We start from the raw sequence: 15,669 nt of genomic DNA, 5'->3' as shown, positions 1-15,669 counted from the left end.
TGCCGAGGCGATGTCTCAACAGTTCAGGGCTGCTTTGGCAGCATCAGACTGACCTACATAGCATCAGTCAGGTGCATATGTATTTTTAGGCAGCATGTGAAAAAGTTCCACAGCTAAGTCAGAACAAGATACCTGTAAGTAAGAATGTTTGCATTATGCTACAAAACTGTAACAAGCCTTTAAACTTTATGTAGCCCTCGTGGCTCTACTACCTTCAGTCTGTCTTCATAAAACATGCGTTCATGCTTTATTCAGTTGAAAGTTCTAGCTTTAAAAATGTTAGTTGTAGCTCCGTTTTGGCCAACTTACTATAAGTGCTATGTTTTTAGCAACTAATGTAACATAGTAGCCAAAAATCTGGACTCCACAGTAGGTTTTCCTGTTTGTTGGGTAAGTATATGATTGTACATACGTGTCACCGTGTTATTGGTACAGTTTGTGCAGAAGTATGTGAGAGCCCGATGAGAGCGAGACATTTTTCCAGTTTTGCTGCTCCGTGGGGAGCGGTGGGCACATTCCGGGCCAGTTTTGCAATCCCGATGAGCAAGTTAGATTGAACACACCCTCAGACAGGAAACTACACGCAGCTCATCAACAAACAACAGGGACTTTTGACAAAGCCACAATCTGCAATCTGCTGTTTACACAACATAATCAATGGAGAAGTACACGAACAATGACACCTTCCCCTTTTTGCGACCCTGCAGACACGCACACAGCCTGCTGTGGTCTTGCTCTGCTTTGGACCAAGTTTTTGTTTTGTTTTTTCCTGTAGGAAGATGGTAAATTGGACACATTTAAAAAACTATACAATTCCATCCTTGTTGATGGGTTAAATTTAGCTCATATTTGGAGTTTGTTTTGCACAATTTATATTAGAAGAAATTTGTAGAAGTCTTTGACGAGCCTTATCGTTCCTAACAATGCACGGAGTAGGAAATGGCTTATTAGGAAGCGCCCATACCAATAAGCAATCTGTCCTAAACAACACAAGACTGCATTACCAGCAAAAGTATCGACTATAAGCGAGAAGCCTCGGAGGCTGGAATGAGTTTGGCTGAGACCCAGTGAGCGGCTTCCGCTGTATCACCGTGCCCTGTTGTGAATGAGCTCCTTCTTGCTCGGCTGCACTCGAATGTGAATTACGGAGCGCAGGGGAAAAAGAAAAAAAAACAAAAACAAAACAGAGCGTCTTCCTTTCACAGTGGGCCAAGACTATTCTCTTAAACAAATGACAGGGAGAGCCTGGGATATCAATCACAGCAATAACGCCAGAACCTCTCTCCACTCAGAAGTGTCATTACAGTAAGTGTCACTTCTGAGAGATAAGCGCAGAAAATAACTACGACAAGCACAGTTTTTCAAAATCTTTATCATTATGTCGTTTTTAAAAGTTCAACTCAATTTTACTTATATGGCACGAAATCATAACAACAGTTGCCTTAAAAGTCTTTATATTATAAGGTGGAGACCCTACAATAATAACGAGGAAACTGCAAAAATCAAAGGATTGATTGTTGAGGAAGCACTTGGTGACATTGGGAAAGGAAAAAAAACAAAAAAAAACAATTTAACAGGAAAAAACCTCCGGCAGAGGTCTACATGCTAAGATTGAAATAAAAAGCTGCACAGCCTTTACTTAGGACTGTCCCGAGTTGGTGGTTTGGCACACAGTGAACTGGATCCTAAATAGTGCCTGAACTTTCCCTATTTAGCTACATGTTCTCAAAGATGGTCGTGCCACGTGTTACACAATATGTAAGGGTCTGCTGTGGAGCAGAGGCTGCACACAAAGCTGAATGCAGGCGTTTGTGCCACTGTACTACAGAGACACGGCGAACACGTGAACATGGAGTCATCTGAAAAGAAGTTCAGATGGTGCTTTCAGGAACACCTGCACATGAATGGAATGTGACTACAAGCCGACAGGAAAGTCGCACAACAAAGAACAAGCAGACATGAGAGATGTCCGTGGCTGTGAGCGCAGGTTTCCCACACAGATTGCTTTCAGATAAGAGGCAAATACACACGACACGTTAAAACACGCAGTGAGCTTGGGTTACAAGCTGTTAACTGACGACTCCTCAAAGTATACCGCGCCATACAAAGCACGAATCTGATCATTTTTTTAAAAAATTATTACTACAAAAAACAAAACAAAAAAAGAAAAGACGTCAGTATGGACCGAGAATGCCACGCCAGAAAAACCGGTTGAACCTGAAAAACTGACGGCATTCTTCTACTGCTGTGTGTGTGTGTGTGTGTTTGTGCACAGGCCAGCCACAGCAAAGGATGGGAAGGGCGGTCATTGGTGCTTTTGTGACGACATAACATCGGCACACACCTTAGTGAAATCAGAGGCGCGAGCGTGGTTTTTAAGGGAAAAGAACTCATTCAAATCACTGGATTAGTGCGCGGGAACGTCCATGTGTTAATGAGCATCGCAGTCAGCGAAGCTTAAGCACACCTGGCACACGCGGGAGGCCCCGAGAAGCTTTTTCCTCTCTACCCAGTGATGAAAAGGGATGAACGGATGACACTTCACAGGGAAAGTAATCTTTAGGGAGGAAAGAGGGCAATAAAGAGAAGTTCTTCTGAAGTCCCTCATTGTCAATCCCTGGTAATTCCACTCACTTTTCCCAAGAAATAAATAACAAAAGGAATCGGGAGTCAGTCAGTCAACGGCAGAGGGGAATTACCGTGACAGTTAGAAGAGTAAATTCCCCGCAAATTACACCATTAAGTCCCCCCATCATTTAAAGAGATACCTCCTCCCCCCGCCTTCTCCACCTTCACTCTGGTGAGCAAATACGACACCACTCGAGAGCGCTGAAGCACTGGGCCGATTAGTGAAGCTAAACTCGGCGAGGAGGCGGCGGCGGCGGAGGAGAGGGAGCGAAGGGGAGGCTATTTCACACTTTGATCCTCAGAAGAATGTGCAATTACAAAGCTGCAGGAGCAAGGCGTGGATTTAGCCATGACCAAAAAAAAAAATGTTTTAATGAACACGTTGATGAGGAGCGTCCGCCAAGGCACGAGGGTAGAGAGAAAAGCTGGAGGGAGTTATAGTCAGGGGGTTAGGGTTAGGTGTGATGCCTTTCCACCTTGCAAAACTATGACATCACAACAATGTGATTGCTCACTTGGGAAGGTGAACCTGGACCAGCATTAGTTTTGAAGATCCAGGAGCAAAACCGACAAAACACTGCGTCTGTGGCTTTTTAAGGATTATGCATTAAATTCAGTTATTATCGAAGAGCTGATGCTTTTTAAATGATTTCACATTTTATTTCGTTATTTTTAATACCTCTGAACAACGGTGAGATTAAACCTTGTTTGTTTTTGTCAAGCCATTTACCAAAAAATGGTTCTGCCATTTCAATCCTGCATGTTTTCTAAAACTGAGGCACTTGCGTTCAAATGTATCCAAATTGCCACCACTTTTAACGAATTTTGGGTTTGCTTGTTTAGATGTTGCTTATAAATGCTCGTTTTTTGGTGGCATTTTGATCCTTGTTTTGTTTTTTTAACACTTTCATCTTTCGGTAAGTGGCAAGTGTCATGGGATCACATCTGCTTTTTAATGCCTTTTTAATGGCTGGGCTATCAGAGTTTAAAGTCTCGTGCATCAGCCTGCACCTGTCCTGCTTCAGTGCCCTAAAGGCAGAAATACAGCCTCATCTCTAGGGCGGGATGGTTTTCCTTCAGGGATCAGGTGCGCCGAATGATTTCCCCTAAAACGCAATTGCAGCAGTCTGATGAATGCAGCTGACAGTACTTAAATCCAATGTCACAAATGACCTGAGCTGCTCGCAACTTTTAAAAAGAAATGCATTTTACACAGGGCAGAGCCTTGACGCACACACCAACCCGCACCGGACAAGTGCTCTCCCACCTGCTTACTTACACAAGGAGGACAGAGCGCTTTCAGCTTGCTTAGAGAGCTGTCAGCACATACGAGGTATACGGGCTGTAATCAGAACTGAAGCTGCACAGACAGGGCTTGAGACAGAGCGAGACAGCTACAGTACCTGGCTCTTTCCCCTGAGAATTTGCAAGACGTGGAGTCTTCACACAGGTCCCCCAGGCTAAAGCACATACACTACTCAGCCCTGCAACTATGGGGGTTTTACATCATCACAGTTTACAGGAATTGACTTTAATAAATGATCGCAGGATTTCCCACAGATTCAGATTCTATTAGAGGATGTCAGGCCTGTAAATTGGGTATGTGGACACATAGGTGTGGCACATGCTGCGATAGGAGACACACATACAATCTGAACAACTAAATCACGCCATTTATACGTTTCCTTTCTGCAAATTATTTTATCTGCCAAATACTTTGTGACAAATAACTCGTGATTACAACCAGTTGCTTCTCACGTGAGTCTCCAACTTCACCATCTTGACCGTAGCCCTTAGTCTGCACTGAATCAACTTCTCCAGCTCGCAATGGATCAGGGGGAAGATATACCGTCGCCAGCCGGAACTCAAAAGGGGAAAGTTGGAGGAAAATCCCACAGTGGAATAAGATCTTATCTGGGGAAGGAGCTGTATGATAATGAGGACTGCCCAGACAGTGACCGGCCCAGCGAGCCACTTTTTGAATTTGTACTGCCAATCATGCAAAAATATGTTACTTGAGATGTCCTAATGGAAAAATTGTTGTGTGCAGATGCACGCCATCTAACCATCTAATCAAATTTTAGCAATCTTTACATAACACCCCCCCAGAAATCATGTGTTTTAGTCACACCATAGCTGAGATTAAAGTCAGAAAACTACTGTGTCCTTTACTTTTAATGTTTCATCAGTATACTGGTGCTTTGCACGCTCCAATTTTAGAGATCACACTGCATAATGAGCAGAAATCTTCTCTATACAGACACATTTTGTCAGGAGACATAGCCGTTTTCGCCACAATAACAGATAAAAGCAGCTGGAAACTGCTAATTGGTGAGGTCTACATGCCATTATGGCAATGCACAGAGGGCCTGTGCAGACTCCACAGTTTACCCTGCACATGGTCATAAACAAACACACACACACGCACACACAAACAGTGATTAAACTCAGGTTTTTGACACTGTCCCTGCTGTCAGCGGCCACGAACAAGTGGAGAAATGTGCGGTTAAGTGGAGAAATGTGCGGATAATGTGGGTGCTAAGTGGATTCTCCTGGCAGGAGCAACCGCCTCATCTGGTCAGATCTGCTCGGCCCTCTCTGGCAGCTCCAGAGCTGGACTGTCCTCGCAATGAGCTGCCTCTATTAAGAGGAAGGCCACAGACCGCTAAGTCAGCGTCTCGTAGCGGCTCCTAATTAACATGCTTTGTGAAAAGCAATCAAGGCCCAGGCGTGTTTTTAATAGCAGGCTCACATTTTAACCCGGTGCAGCTTGTGCACCCGCGGCGCGCCGCTGGGAGAATCGGCCATGACTGCTGGGCAGAGCGGGCACGGCTGTGGCTGTCAGTGAAGCAGACAGCTCAGGGGACACTGAGTGAGATGAGCTCCCCCGCCTGTTCGTGTGGCTGTGGAAATGTTTGTGTGCGCCTCTTCACTAAGAGGAAGCAATCCATCGAGCCATCCAAGACACCTAATCTGTCCTTCCATCCCTGCCACCACGGCTCCTCGAATCCCCACATGGCAGCCTCTTGCCTCGCCTTGTGGAGGGGAGAGGGAGGGAGGGTGCCTGGGCAGAAGGCTGAAGGAGGGGGAACCGATAAGAACAGGGCCCGTCACCAATCCTAATCCCCAATCACTCACAGGACAAAGCCTCCTGTCCACCACGCACCTCCCCAACTGCAGCCACATTGAGGACATAAAGCAGTAAACTTCCACCTGCCCACTGAGATACCAGAGCTTAAACAGGGCGCTATTGTACAGGTAGACAGCCACGGCTGCAGCCGGCACCACTCACACCCATCCTTGCTGAGATGAAACACACATAAGGTGCGCTATCACACAAGGACAGCACAATCGCACGCTGCTGATTAATAAAAAGGTCAGTTCGGCAGAATGATTAATGCTCAAGTGATTGCAGCAGGGAGCAGAACGCTGCTGTGTGTACGTGAACACTGGAAAGAAAAACTCCAGTCACAAGAAAACAATACTCCTCGCATTCTTACCCATTAGCTACCTAGTGATGGGGCCAGTAGAGCATTATATGTATTATATAAAAATGCATAAACTTTAACAGAGCAGCATTAAATTGGTTGGACTATTTTTGACCCACCTGAACTGGCAGATCGCTGGATAGTTTCAGAAGATGCCTAGCACAGTGGACTCCCTGAACCCTATGACAGCAATAATCTGAGTGGCCCTGCAGGACGCTTAACTAGGCCAGGCCTTTTTACTAAAGTTGATCATGCTGAAATGGAAGAAGACAACCCCACCTTTCCACAAACTCCTGGGTGGAGGACATACTTTAAATTGAAACAACTGAGACAGAGAACTGAGGGCTGGCAGCAGCTTGAGAACCCCTGTTGGATAGTGATGAGGGAAATTTTATTTTTTATATATTCCTCCGCTAAGGAGGCACGTAATCAGTGTTGTTAGCCAATGAGAATACAAAACACAAACCTCATGAAACGGAAGACCTGAGTGGTGAAGACTGGAAAAAAATGGGACAAAAGCCATTATATTATACTTTCCTTGAAACTGCTTTAATGGAGGATGCACTCTTATGATTATATTTATTTATTAATTATAGGGGAGCAGGTTGTTCTTTTCTCTCTGATGGTGTGCAGCAATGTTTGGGTGCTATGTGTTAAAGTAACATCCACAAGAATGCCAGCATCCACAGTGTATCAGCAAAACACTGCATTGTTGTTACTCTCTTCACCTGATACCCAGATGTAATGTGGTGGCTGAGAGGTGCACTTAAAAACTTTTTAAAAAATAAATAAATAAATTATGTAAGAATCACACAGTGCGTGATTCTTTCAGTAAAACGCATTAATAGGACAGAAACTCTCTTAATTAAAAAAAAAACTCGAATATATTTAAAAGTTTTTAACTTTCAACAACACTTTGACTTGCTTGGCATAAATAAGTGCCATAAAGTGAATTCGGCTCAATTTTAGCTGCAAAATTAATTGTCTGTAAGCAATAAATAGCTTTTTTCTCCGTCTTATTTAAGCTAGCTGCTAACGTTAGCTCCGATAGTGAAGACGTCATAACCTGTAAATTAGCCGTGTCACGTGATCCACACCCCAGCCCAAGTTATGAGCGCTACCCCTCACAAAATGCGAAGAATGACTGGAATGAAACGTTGTGTCATGTTGGTTCTGTATTCATGGAGAATAGCGTGAAGTAGCGCAAAGACGGCGCTTACCTGCTCCAAAATCCTGCGGTACCTCCGCGTAGCTTGTTCGATTAAATCCCGGACTGTCCACCCAGCTTTGCAGGGAACCACCACAGAGGTGTCCCCGAAAGTTACCGTAACTTTCATTATAGCAACAAGTTCAGAAAAAAAAAATTGTTTAAAATAGTTAAGGAAGTAATCCAAGTTTCGGTGATCTCTCGACCCGGAGCTTCTCCCGGTGTTGGTGACGGACAAAGTGGCACCTGTCTGTCGAAACTGCCGCAACAGGTGTCTCAGGTCTGGATGAAATCACCTTAAAGTCACTAATCAGAGGTTACCGAAATACAGCGACGTATAAAACTCCAGAAGACATCTTATTTTGTGGGAAAAGTGGAAGAAAAAGCGGTTATCACAGTCGCCGAGAGTGACTTTCTGTCATGTTGCGCTGTCCGCCGATACACCCAAACAAAACAAACCGAGACAGGAACCCGGAAGAAATCACGGTGACTCTGGCACTCCAGGGAATTACATTCCCACTGACATACACCACCCACACTTTATGGGTTATTTCTACAGGCTTCATTAATGCGCATGACAATAGTTAAACAGGTTATGTTTCATATAACGCTAATACAGGCACAAAAAGAAGTACCTGTATGTAAATGTGTATTATTCAAATTTCATGGGCTGTTGCATAAAGATTATGAATAGAGTCAAAAACAAAAGCATCAGGGTGGAGTCAACTGTAACATTGATGTAAATGTAAATTTACATCAATTTTTATATATTATTACCTGATTAAAACCTCAGCTGGGCTGTAAAAGGAAGCAGAAAAAGAAGCACAAAGAAAATGTGGCAGCACAGACTCTGTGAAGTAACAGAGACATTTTTTTTACCCAGACATCTTAAAAGCAGCAACTAAACAACAAATATACCTCGAAGAAAGTAGAAACTCTGATAGAACTCGGGTGGAAAGATCCAGTCGTGAATGATCACAGCAGATTTGTACCTTTGTTTTTTTCAGTATTGTTTCACTGCACTTACTTTCATTTACAATTACATTTCCAAATGATCATTTTTCCTTATTATTAATATAATCATTATTAAGATTATTGTAAGCGGTGGTGTTGTACTGGCCTTCATTGTATTAGGAAGTGTTCCTAATATTATGCCCACCCCATTAACATTTATTTCCTACCTGTCAGATTTTCTGGCACGTAGAAACTATGACATAAACTCTCTACGTGTGTTTGCTGAGAACTATATTAGCTCCTTCCCTACTCTAGCCCCCATACACCACCTCACCTCCACTCACACACTTTTTCCCTAACCGTTATTGTCTGTCATTTTATGTCATTAGGTGTGCTGTGAAATTGCCTTTATGGATATTAATGGCCACTGACACACTCATGTGCCTTATTCCCCCCGCATTGTTTGGTTCTGCTCTGGGGAATTTTCTCCACATCAAGTCTGAAAGCCACGGCAGCAGATGAATTCATAATTGGGACAAGCAATTATTTCCACTGCCAGTGTAATTCATCCGAAATGTACGGAACGGAACAGCCTCTTTTTGCTTCTTGTTTCATCTCAGTCCATGGTAAACAAGGTGAATTTGGAGGGGGAGTCCAGAGAATGAGAGTCCAAAGGATAGAAGGCAGACTGAAAAAAACAGGAAGAAAGAGAGAATCTCCAATTAGCAAATCCCACAATAGCTGCACATGTCCGTAATCCCTGGGCTCTGATTTTCGAGGCTGAGCATAATTTCACGCCTGGTTTAACACTCTGTTTTCACAGGTACTGAGAGTATATGATGCTGGTTATGTTCCCCCAGCTGCTGACTCACCAGTCAGAGAAACTTGAAAACACATGTTCCACTGCTAACTGCAGTCAACCTCATCCAGGCCAGGGGTGTTTCCATACAGCAATGATAAAAACTGAGAGCGGAGAGAGATTAAACTGTATGGTGTAAGTGCTTTAGCTGTCTTTAAATCCTCATTTCAGTCTGGCCCACTATCATAAAAAGAGGGTTGTTAATTCTAAACATCCGATCTAATAAACAACACCAGACGGGATTCAGTAGCAGATTAAACCGTCTGACATTGGCAGGGAAGATTTTGAAGTCTTTAATAGGCGCAAACGACATACATAACTCTGCTGCTCAACCCACAAATGCATTTTCCTTAGAAATATGTCACCATTTAAGGCATTCCAACGGTATAAGGTTTATTGCCAAGAAGCATTGTCACATTGTTACAACAAAGAAATAATCAGCCAAACACTAATTTTTTCTACTTTTTTTGTTTTGTTCATATTCTCGATCTATTTTCTGAAAGCTGGACTTCTATTGGGACGACATCAGCAAGGTCGACAGATATGACAACACATATAACATTGACCAAATTAGAAACAGCATAAAAACAAGCACATGGAGCAATGTGAGTGGGTTGCAAAGTGGCTTGCAGGTGAACCGCAACTGTAGGTAGACTTAGAGTTGGATGTCTTGAGAACTTTTACGTGGTCTTGGTCTTGTCTTGGTCTCGACGGGCTTTTGACTTGGTCTCGCTGTCTCGGTCTTGCTGTCTCAGATCGACATAGTGGTCAGGAGACTTGGAGTCAACAGTATCCATGACACACAACGTAACATTTGATAATGTGTCATGCGCAAAAGCATCAGCTCTAAGAGCCGTACTTAGAGAGTGCTTTGTGGTGAATCAGAAGAGTCGACTCCCATTGAGCGAGAGCCGGCTCATCACTTAATTTCCTTTCGTTGCTCAGCTCTCACACAGTGGCTCAGCTATGCTCCAATCCCTCCATATCATGGCCAATCACATGCGAGGATATAGGATAATGTCATTATGTGAAAAACAGAGAGGGTGAGAGACGCGACAGTCAAGTGGAGCGTGAGTCTGTCCTCTCAGTAAGTGAGACAGTAGACAGCGGTGAGGAGGGCTGTGCGAGTGCATCGCAAAAACACATAAATATGCCTGACACCCGTAAACGAAGCAGCATCTGGCTGCAGTTTAAAGACTTTTTGTGTCGGTCTCGTCTCGACTTTGTCTTGGTCTTGTCTTGGTCTCGATACCCTCTGGTCTTGGTCTTGTCTTGGTCTCGATACCCTCTGGTCTTGGTCTTGTCTTGGTCTCGATACCCTCTGGTCTTGGTCTTGTCTTGGTCTCGATACCCTCTGGTCTTGGTATTGTCTTGGTTTTGGTTTAGGCGGTCTTGACTTCAAGTCTAGGTAGACTTAAAGCAGCCTAGATGATGTGTGATACATAATATGTGTGAGCTGGATGTTTAGCAGTGCATAACCTGATCCAAAGCTGATATGGGCTGGCATTTAGATGTTATCCCAGGATTGTGGCTAAGCTTGACTTTGTGGCCTGTTTCAACTCACACGGCTCTCAGTTTGTTCAAGGAAGACACATAACTTCACGGTGACACAATGACTTTCCTATAGTCAGACTGTCAGTTAATATCAGGCCACTGCTGCGTACAACGGAGAATTTGTAGCTGGCAATGAGAGACTGTGCTATGAAATCTACTAAGAAGGCACAATCATATATTGTTTAATTAGTGCGCTTTATTGCGCTTCCCCTAATCGAAGACGACATAGACACTCTTGTAGCTCCATATGCCAGTCAACTGAACTTGAACTGAACTTGAACATGACCATAATATAGTTCTTCTTCCCTAAAATGTTCCAAAAACAGTGGATGACCGTGACACTGCAATGAAAATTAAAAAACCCCACCATAACCCACTTATTATAAACAGACGGCGTAGAAAAGCTTCCCTCTTTGTTCAACTTGTTCCTGTTTTCTGCACACTTCCTCTATATTTATAAAGAAGAAGAAGATGGTGTACACGCTACAGAGGCCTCAAATACCTTCTCACACTCTAACATGTGAAAAAACCGGATGACAAGATGCCATTGTCAGAAATGCAGTGTCGTAATAAAACAAGCCGACGGTGAGAACCTGCAAAAAAATTTGATCTATTCCCACGTGAGGACGATAGGAGCTGCAGCGTGACCTGAGACGAAGACGAGTTTGACAGCAATGTCACGCTGGAGTGTTTGCACAGCATCAGCGCTGTCACTTCTCTGCTCTGTGATGTCACTTCCTCTATAAATAGAGTAGTAGCTTCTGAGCACGCCCTCACCTGTAGCGTTTTTGAGCGAGATGCCAAAAGCAGGCAGTAATTTAAAAGAGCTGAAAGTCTGTTACAAGCTCATATCGAGCATCTCTGAATGTTCTATCAAACCTTTTTCTTTTTTTTTGTCTTTTCAATCTTTTCCTCATCTGGAAGTAAGGCTTGCTTAGCCAGAGTGCTGGTCATCAATAAAAGCCAAGTGATGGTTTTTGTTGTTTTGCTCGTTTCTCTGAGTGCAATTTACAGGGTTGGGTTGTTCGGGTCGATACACGTGTTGATTTGCTTTCAGTCTTCAAGCAGTGCCCCTTTTCTAAAGAGCAAAATTGACATGTTCTCAGCGGCGGTGCCACCACCCCTGTGTTTTAGCTCAGTGTGAGACTGGAGCCGGTCAATAGTTGAGACTTGCTTCACTTCCTGCTGCGCTGCTTACAATTACAGGCCCTGAATCATTGGCGAGGATTACTCATAAAAACCTGCTCTGGCTCTCTGATTGTGTGCGTATGTGTGCCGTAGCTGCACAAGTCGGGCATGAGAGATAGTGTTCGCAATCACAAAATATGACTTTCATTCAGCATGAGGATTTCATTTCAGACCGCAGGTATAATATTCATGATGCAAAATTGCATTTCTTTTGTGTGCCGCTGCTGAAAGGCTACAGCCCAATAGCTAAAGGTGCACGCCTGTGAATTACAAGTGTTACAGGATTGTTGTCTAGAGTAATCACAGTTATTCAAAGCAAAAAGAAAAAAGATATCACCATTCACCGTGATCTGTGGACACACAGAGATGTATATTGTACTTTGGCGCTTATATGCTTACAATTTGGGAGGATCTTTGTGGCGCACTGCTGGTGGCCGACTTCCCGCCCGGTACAGTGTGTAGTGTACGGTGTGTACTGAAGGTGATGAGACGTTTGCAGAATTTTAAATCCGAGAGGAAGTTGGAGGCTTTGATATTCTTCAGTCCTGAAGCGGCGTAGTTAATATATAACATACCATACTTCCAGCTCGGGTATTCACGGCGTTGAAGTACAAATGAGGGGAAATTGAAGAAAAAAGTATTTGTTCTTTCTGTCATAGCCTCGCACGTCTCATCACCATCAGGGGAATTTTCCCAAAGCGAGCCGGATGTGATCTCTTTAACCTCTTTCATAAGTGACCCAGACAACATGATTTCAGGCGAATTATCATTTGAGCTGAGCGTCTGGGGCCATGTGTCACCCACCATGTTAAACACAGGGTATAAACATGAAGAAACGTCCAAGTCTTTATCTTTTGATTTATATTAATATTTCACAGCAAAAGAAAAGGATAGAAACGCACATTAAAAAGAGACAGAAGCCTAAATGGTCCCGAGACACGCCTCCTAGCAATCCAAACACTGCATGAGTAGTTCCACGCTGATATCACACTCAGAGACATATGGTTAGTTTACAATAATAATACAAGTATCAATGAACATATTGCAGGAGAAATGTATTTGATATTAACTGCTGATGAAAAAATATTAATACCTGTTAAAAACAGAGATAGATAATGACATTTTGCATTGTTGTCGATCTCATCCCACACCTGCAAATCCCTCCAAAAATTGTACATTTATTTAAAAAAATATTTTTTACCCGTGTGTGTGGGAAAGCATATTATAATTAAATAATCTCACACAGTCTGTCATTTATGAAACGAATAACACTTTATGCATACTGCAAACACTGGGGAAAAAAGTCAGTAACAAAGAAAGTCCAAAAAGTTCAGGAATTTCTTAATATTAACTTTTAAAGATGTTTATCTGTATTTTTTTTTTAACCACGCATCAAATTTTATTGTTTACTATTAAAACTTTTTTTTTAAAAAAAAATCAGTTTTCTTTGTGTTTATTTACAGTAATCACTGAGAAAAGTATTACGTTCAGTAAGCTTCAGGAAACAGGGCTCATCTTTACTTCCTAGTTCCTGAGATCATGTGGATAGCTCCAGTTAAAAAGCATCTAAATAAAAAACCTTCCATTTGTTTTCAGTTTCCTGTATTAGCTGCACTATGCTAATCGACATTCAAGCTCATCCTGTCAGACTTCTTGTAAGCAGGACTGCTGGATTTCTTAGAAAACCTTTCCTCAAAGTTTTCTGCTCTATAAATACTCCCCAGAGATGAACTCGCACATTTGTGGAGTACAGTTGGACACAATCACATCCAAATGAAATGATTTGAATGGTCATTGTAGCTCAAGCTTTGTTTTCCTTCAATGGAACCAAACCAGGAAGTCCTAGCCTGAGCTGACTTCCCAAAATGTGGTTGAGCGTACGTTGCACTTGTGGCTGACACCAGGCACGTGTGATCTGAGTGTAAAACACATCTGAAGAAGTGCACTCCGGGGAGGCTGTTGCCAGTGACTGACTCACTGTAAGGTGTTATGCAAGCAGTCAAGCAAGGTTTTTGTTAATCATTAACTTTTGAAGCATCTCCATTGGCAAGAAGCCAGGAGTTATTCCATCATAAAACACACACTCACAAAAACTCCATAGAGCAGGTGTATAAGGAAGAAACAAGGCTGCAGGTGATCACAGCCGGAGGTAGGATGTGGATTTGTCGATTATACCGACGCATCTGCGCGTATTTTCACACAATTTCTGAAGAGGAAACATATTTTCTCACTTTTCTCTGCAAGGAAGCCACACAGGAGTAGTCATTCCATCTTTGACTGTTGCACACACCTAATTAGGCTAATTAGAATTTTCTCAGCTGAAGCCTGGAGTTTAACAAGACACGACTCTCGCCCTTTGCACCGTGCTCATTGATGGGTGAGAATGGGACTTTATATTCACCAGGCAGGTAGCACATCACACACTCTCTCTCACTCTCTCTCGCAAACACACATCCCTTAATGGATCGAATTAGTGCTTTGGCACATAAACCCTGTTTTTCACCCATTCTTTCACCCGCTTTCTTGTTCTCTCGCCGTTTTCTTCTCATTTCCTTCCTCGTTCCTTCTGTCAGAGACAGTCGCCGGGTAATTAAAATCTACACTGAGACAAAAGTAGCTTTAATATAAGTTCATTATACCATGCCAGTCTCTGGATTCGCGGGAGATCTTTTTTAGAAATTTGCTGCCTCGAAACCATGGCAACTGCCACATAACCTCATTTTCCGCCTAATCACAGCGAGAGAGACTGCTGAGCATTGATTTGGGCAATTATGGGGGCACACGTTGGCAACAAAAGCAAACAAGGCAAAAGCAGTGCTAGGGAAAGGTGAGGTTGGAGGTTGGGTGATGTGGCTGGGGGTGGAGGCTGGTGACTTAAGTGCTTAAAGGGGGGGGGGGGGGGGGGTGCACGATGGGGCCACATATTTAAATAGTTTAATGGCTCTGAAAGGGCACATTTTTTTTCCGTCTGCAGTTTAGAAAGGTTCCGGTGATGTCATCCTTACACCTCATGCACGATGGTTTTTCTCCTGTGCTCGATCGGCCTGGTGATTTGACCCTAACCCTCACAGCAAGCACCTGCACACATGGGTTATTTCCACGTTCACCTGTATCAAGTTTATGTGTTTGTGATATTAAAGTTTTTAAAATGTCATAAAATCAGTTTCTGCTTTATTTCCTAGAGTTGTTATGAATCCACCACTGATTAAACGTGGCAAAAGTATAGCTTTGCTGGGTCTACTGTTCACTGATGTGAACCAAAGCTCGGCCCAAAGAGTAGCATTGCTTGTTTCTCACGACTGCCATTAAATGTAACTATACATAATGTAAAACATGCATCCACTGAAAGACGAGAAAAAATGCAGTTGGCTTGACTGCAGTATGTGGTCTAGTTAAGTTGCATAGCCTTTGGATAAGCACATTTCCATAAATCTATATGCATAAATGATCTATGCAAAGCTAATTTATGTACATGCATTGTATAAATAATTTCTACCCTTAGAGCAATACTTCCTGCACTGTATTCAAACTGCAAATTGCTACATGTACAACACAACACATGGTTTGAATAAAGCTGGTTTAGAGGAGCATTTTTTGGGCATTTTCTTTATGCCTTCATTGAGATTGATGGGCTGAGCAGAAAATATGAGAAATAGGAGGGGACTGGCATCAAAGATCCAATCAAAAATGAAACCCAGTGCTCTTTACCCAAAATAGTGTCACCACAAAGTTAATTAAACAGATGGTTAAAAAGTTTTAAGAAGTTGAAGAAACTGAAATATAGTTTTGGG

General features: G+C 42.9%; 1 protein-coding gene across 2 annotated transcripts in view; it reads right to left on the bottom strand.

Annotated features, from left to right (window-relative positions):
- LOC147302420 (partitioning defective 3 homolog B-like) overlaps nt 1-7,795 on the bottom strand; it is a 200,050-nt gene extending 192,255 nt beyond the window's left edge. For both annotated transcript variants that reach the window (XM_086282053.1, XM_086282054.1), the window contains exon 1: nt 7,337-7,795. In XM_086282053.1, the coding sequence (XP_086138179.1) occupies nt 7,337-7,453 (117 nt within the window). In that variant the 5' untranslated portion in view covers nt 7,454-7,795. The remainder of the gene's footprint in view (nt 1-7,336) is intronic.
- Between the last annotated feature and the right edge of the window lie 7,874 nt (nt 7,796-15,669).

This window comes from Aulonocara sp. 'chitande type north' Nkhata Bay, linkage group LG23 (genome assembly GCF_057382095.1).
Source record: "Aulonocara sp. 'chitande type north' Nkhata Bay isolate Kocher_YH1m ecotype deep benthic linkage group LG23, A_spYH_male_GT1.1, whole genome shotgun sequence".
NCBI classification, from domain to species: domain Eukaryota; kingdom Metazoa; phylum Chordata; class Actinopteri; order Cichliformes; family Cichlidae; genus Aulonocara; species Aulonocara sp. 'chitande type north' Nkhata Bay.
This window is presented reverse-complemented; position numbering and strand designations above follow the sequence as displayed.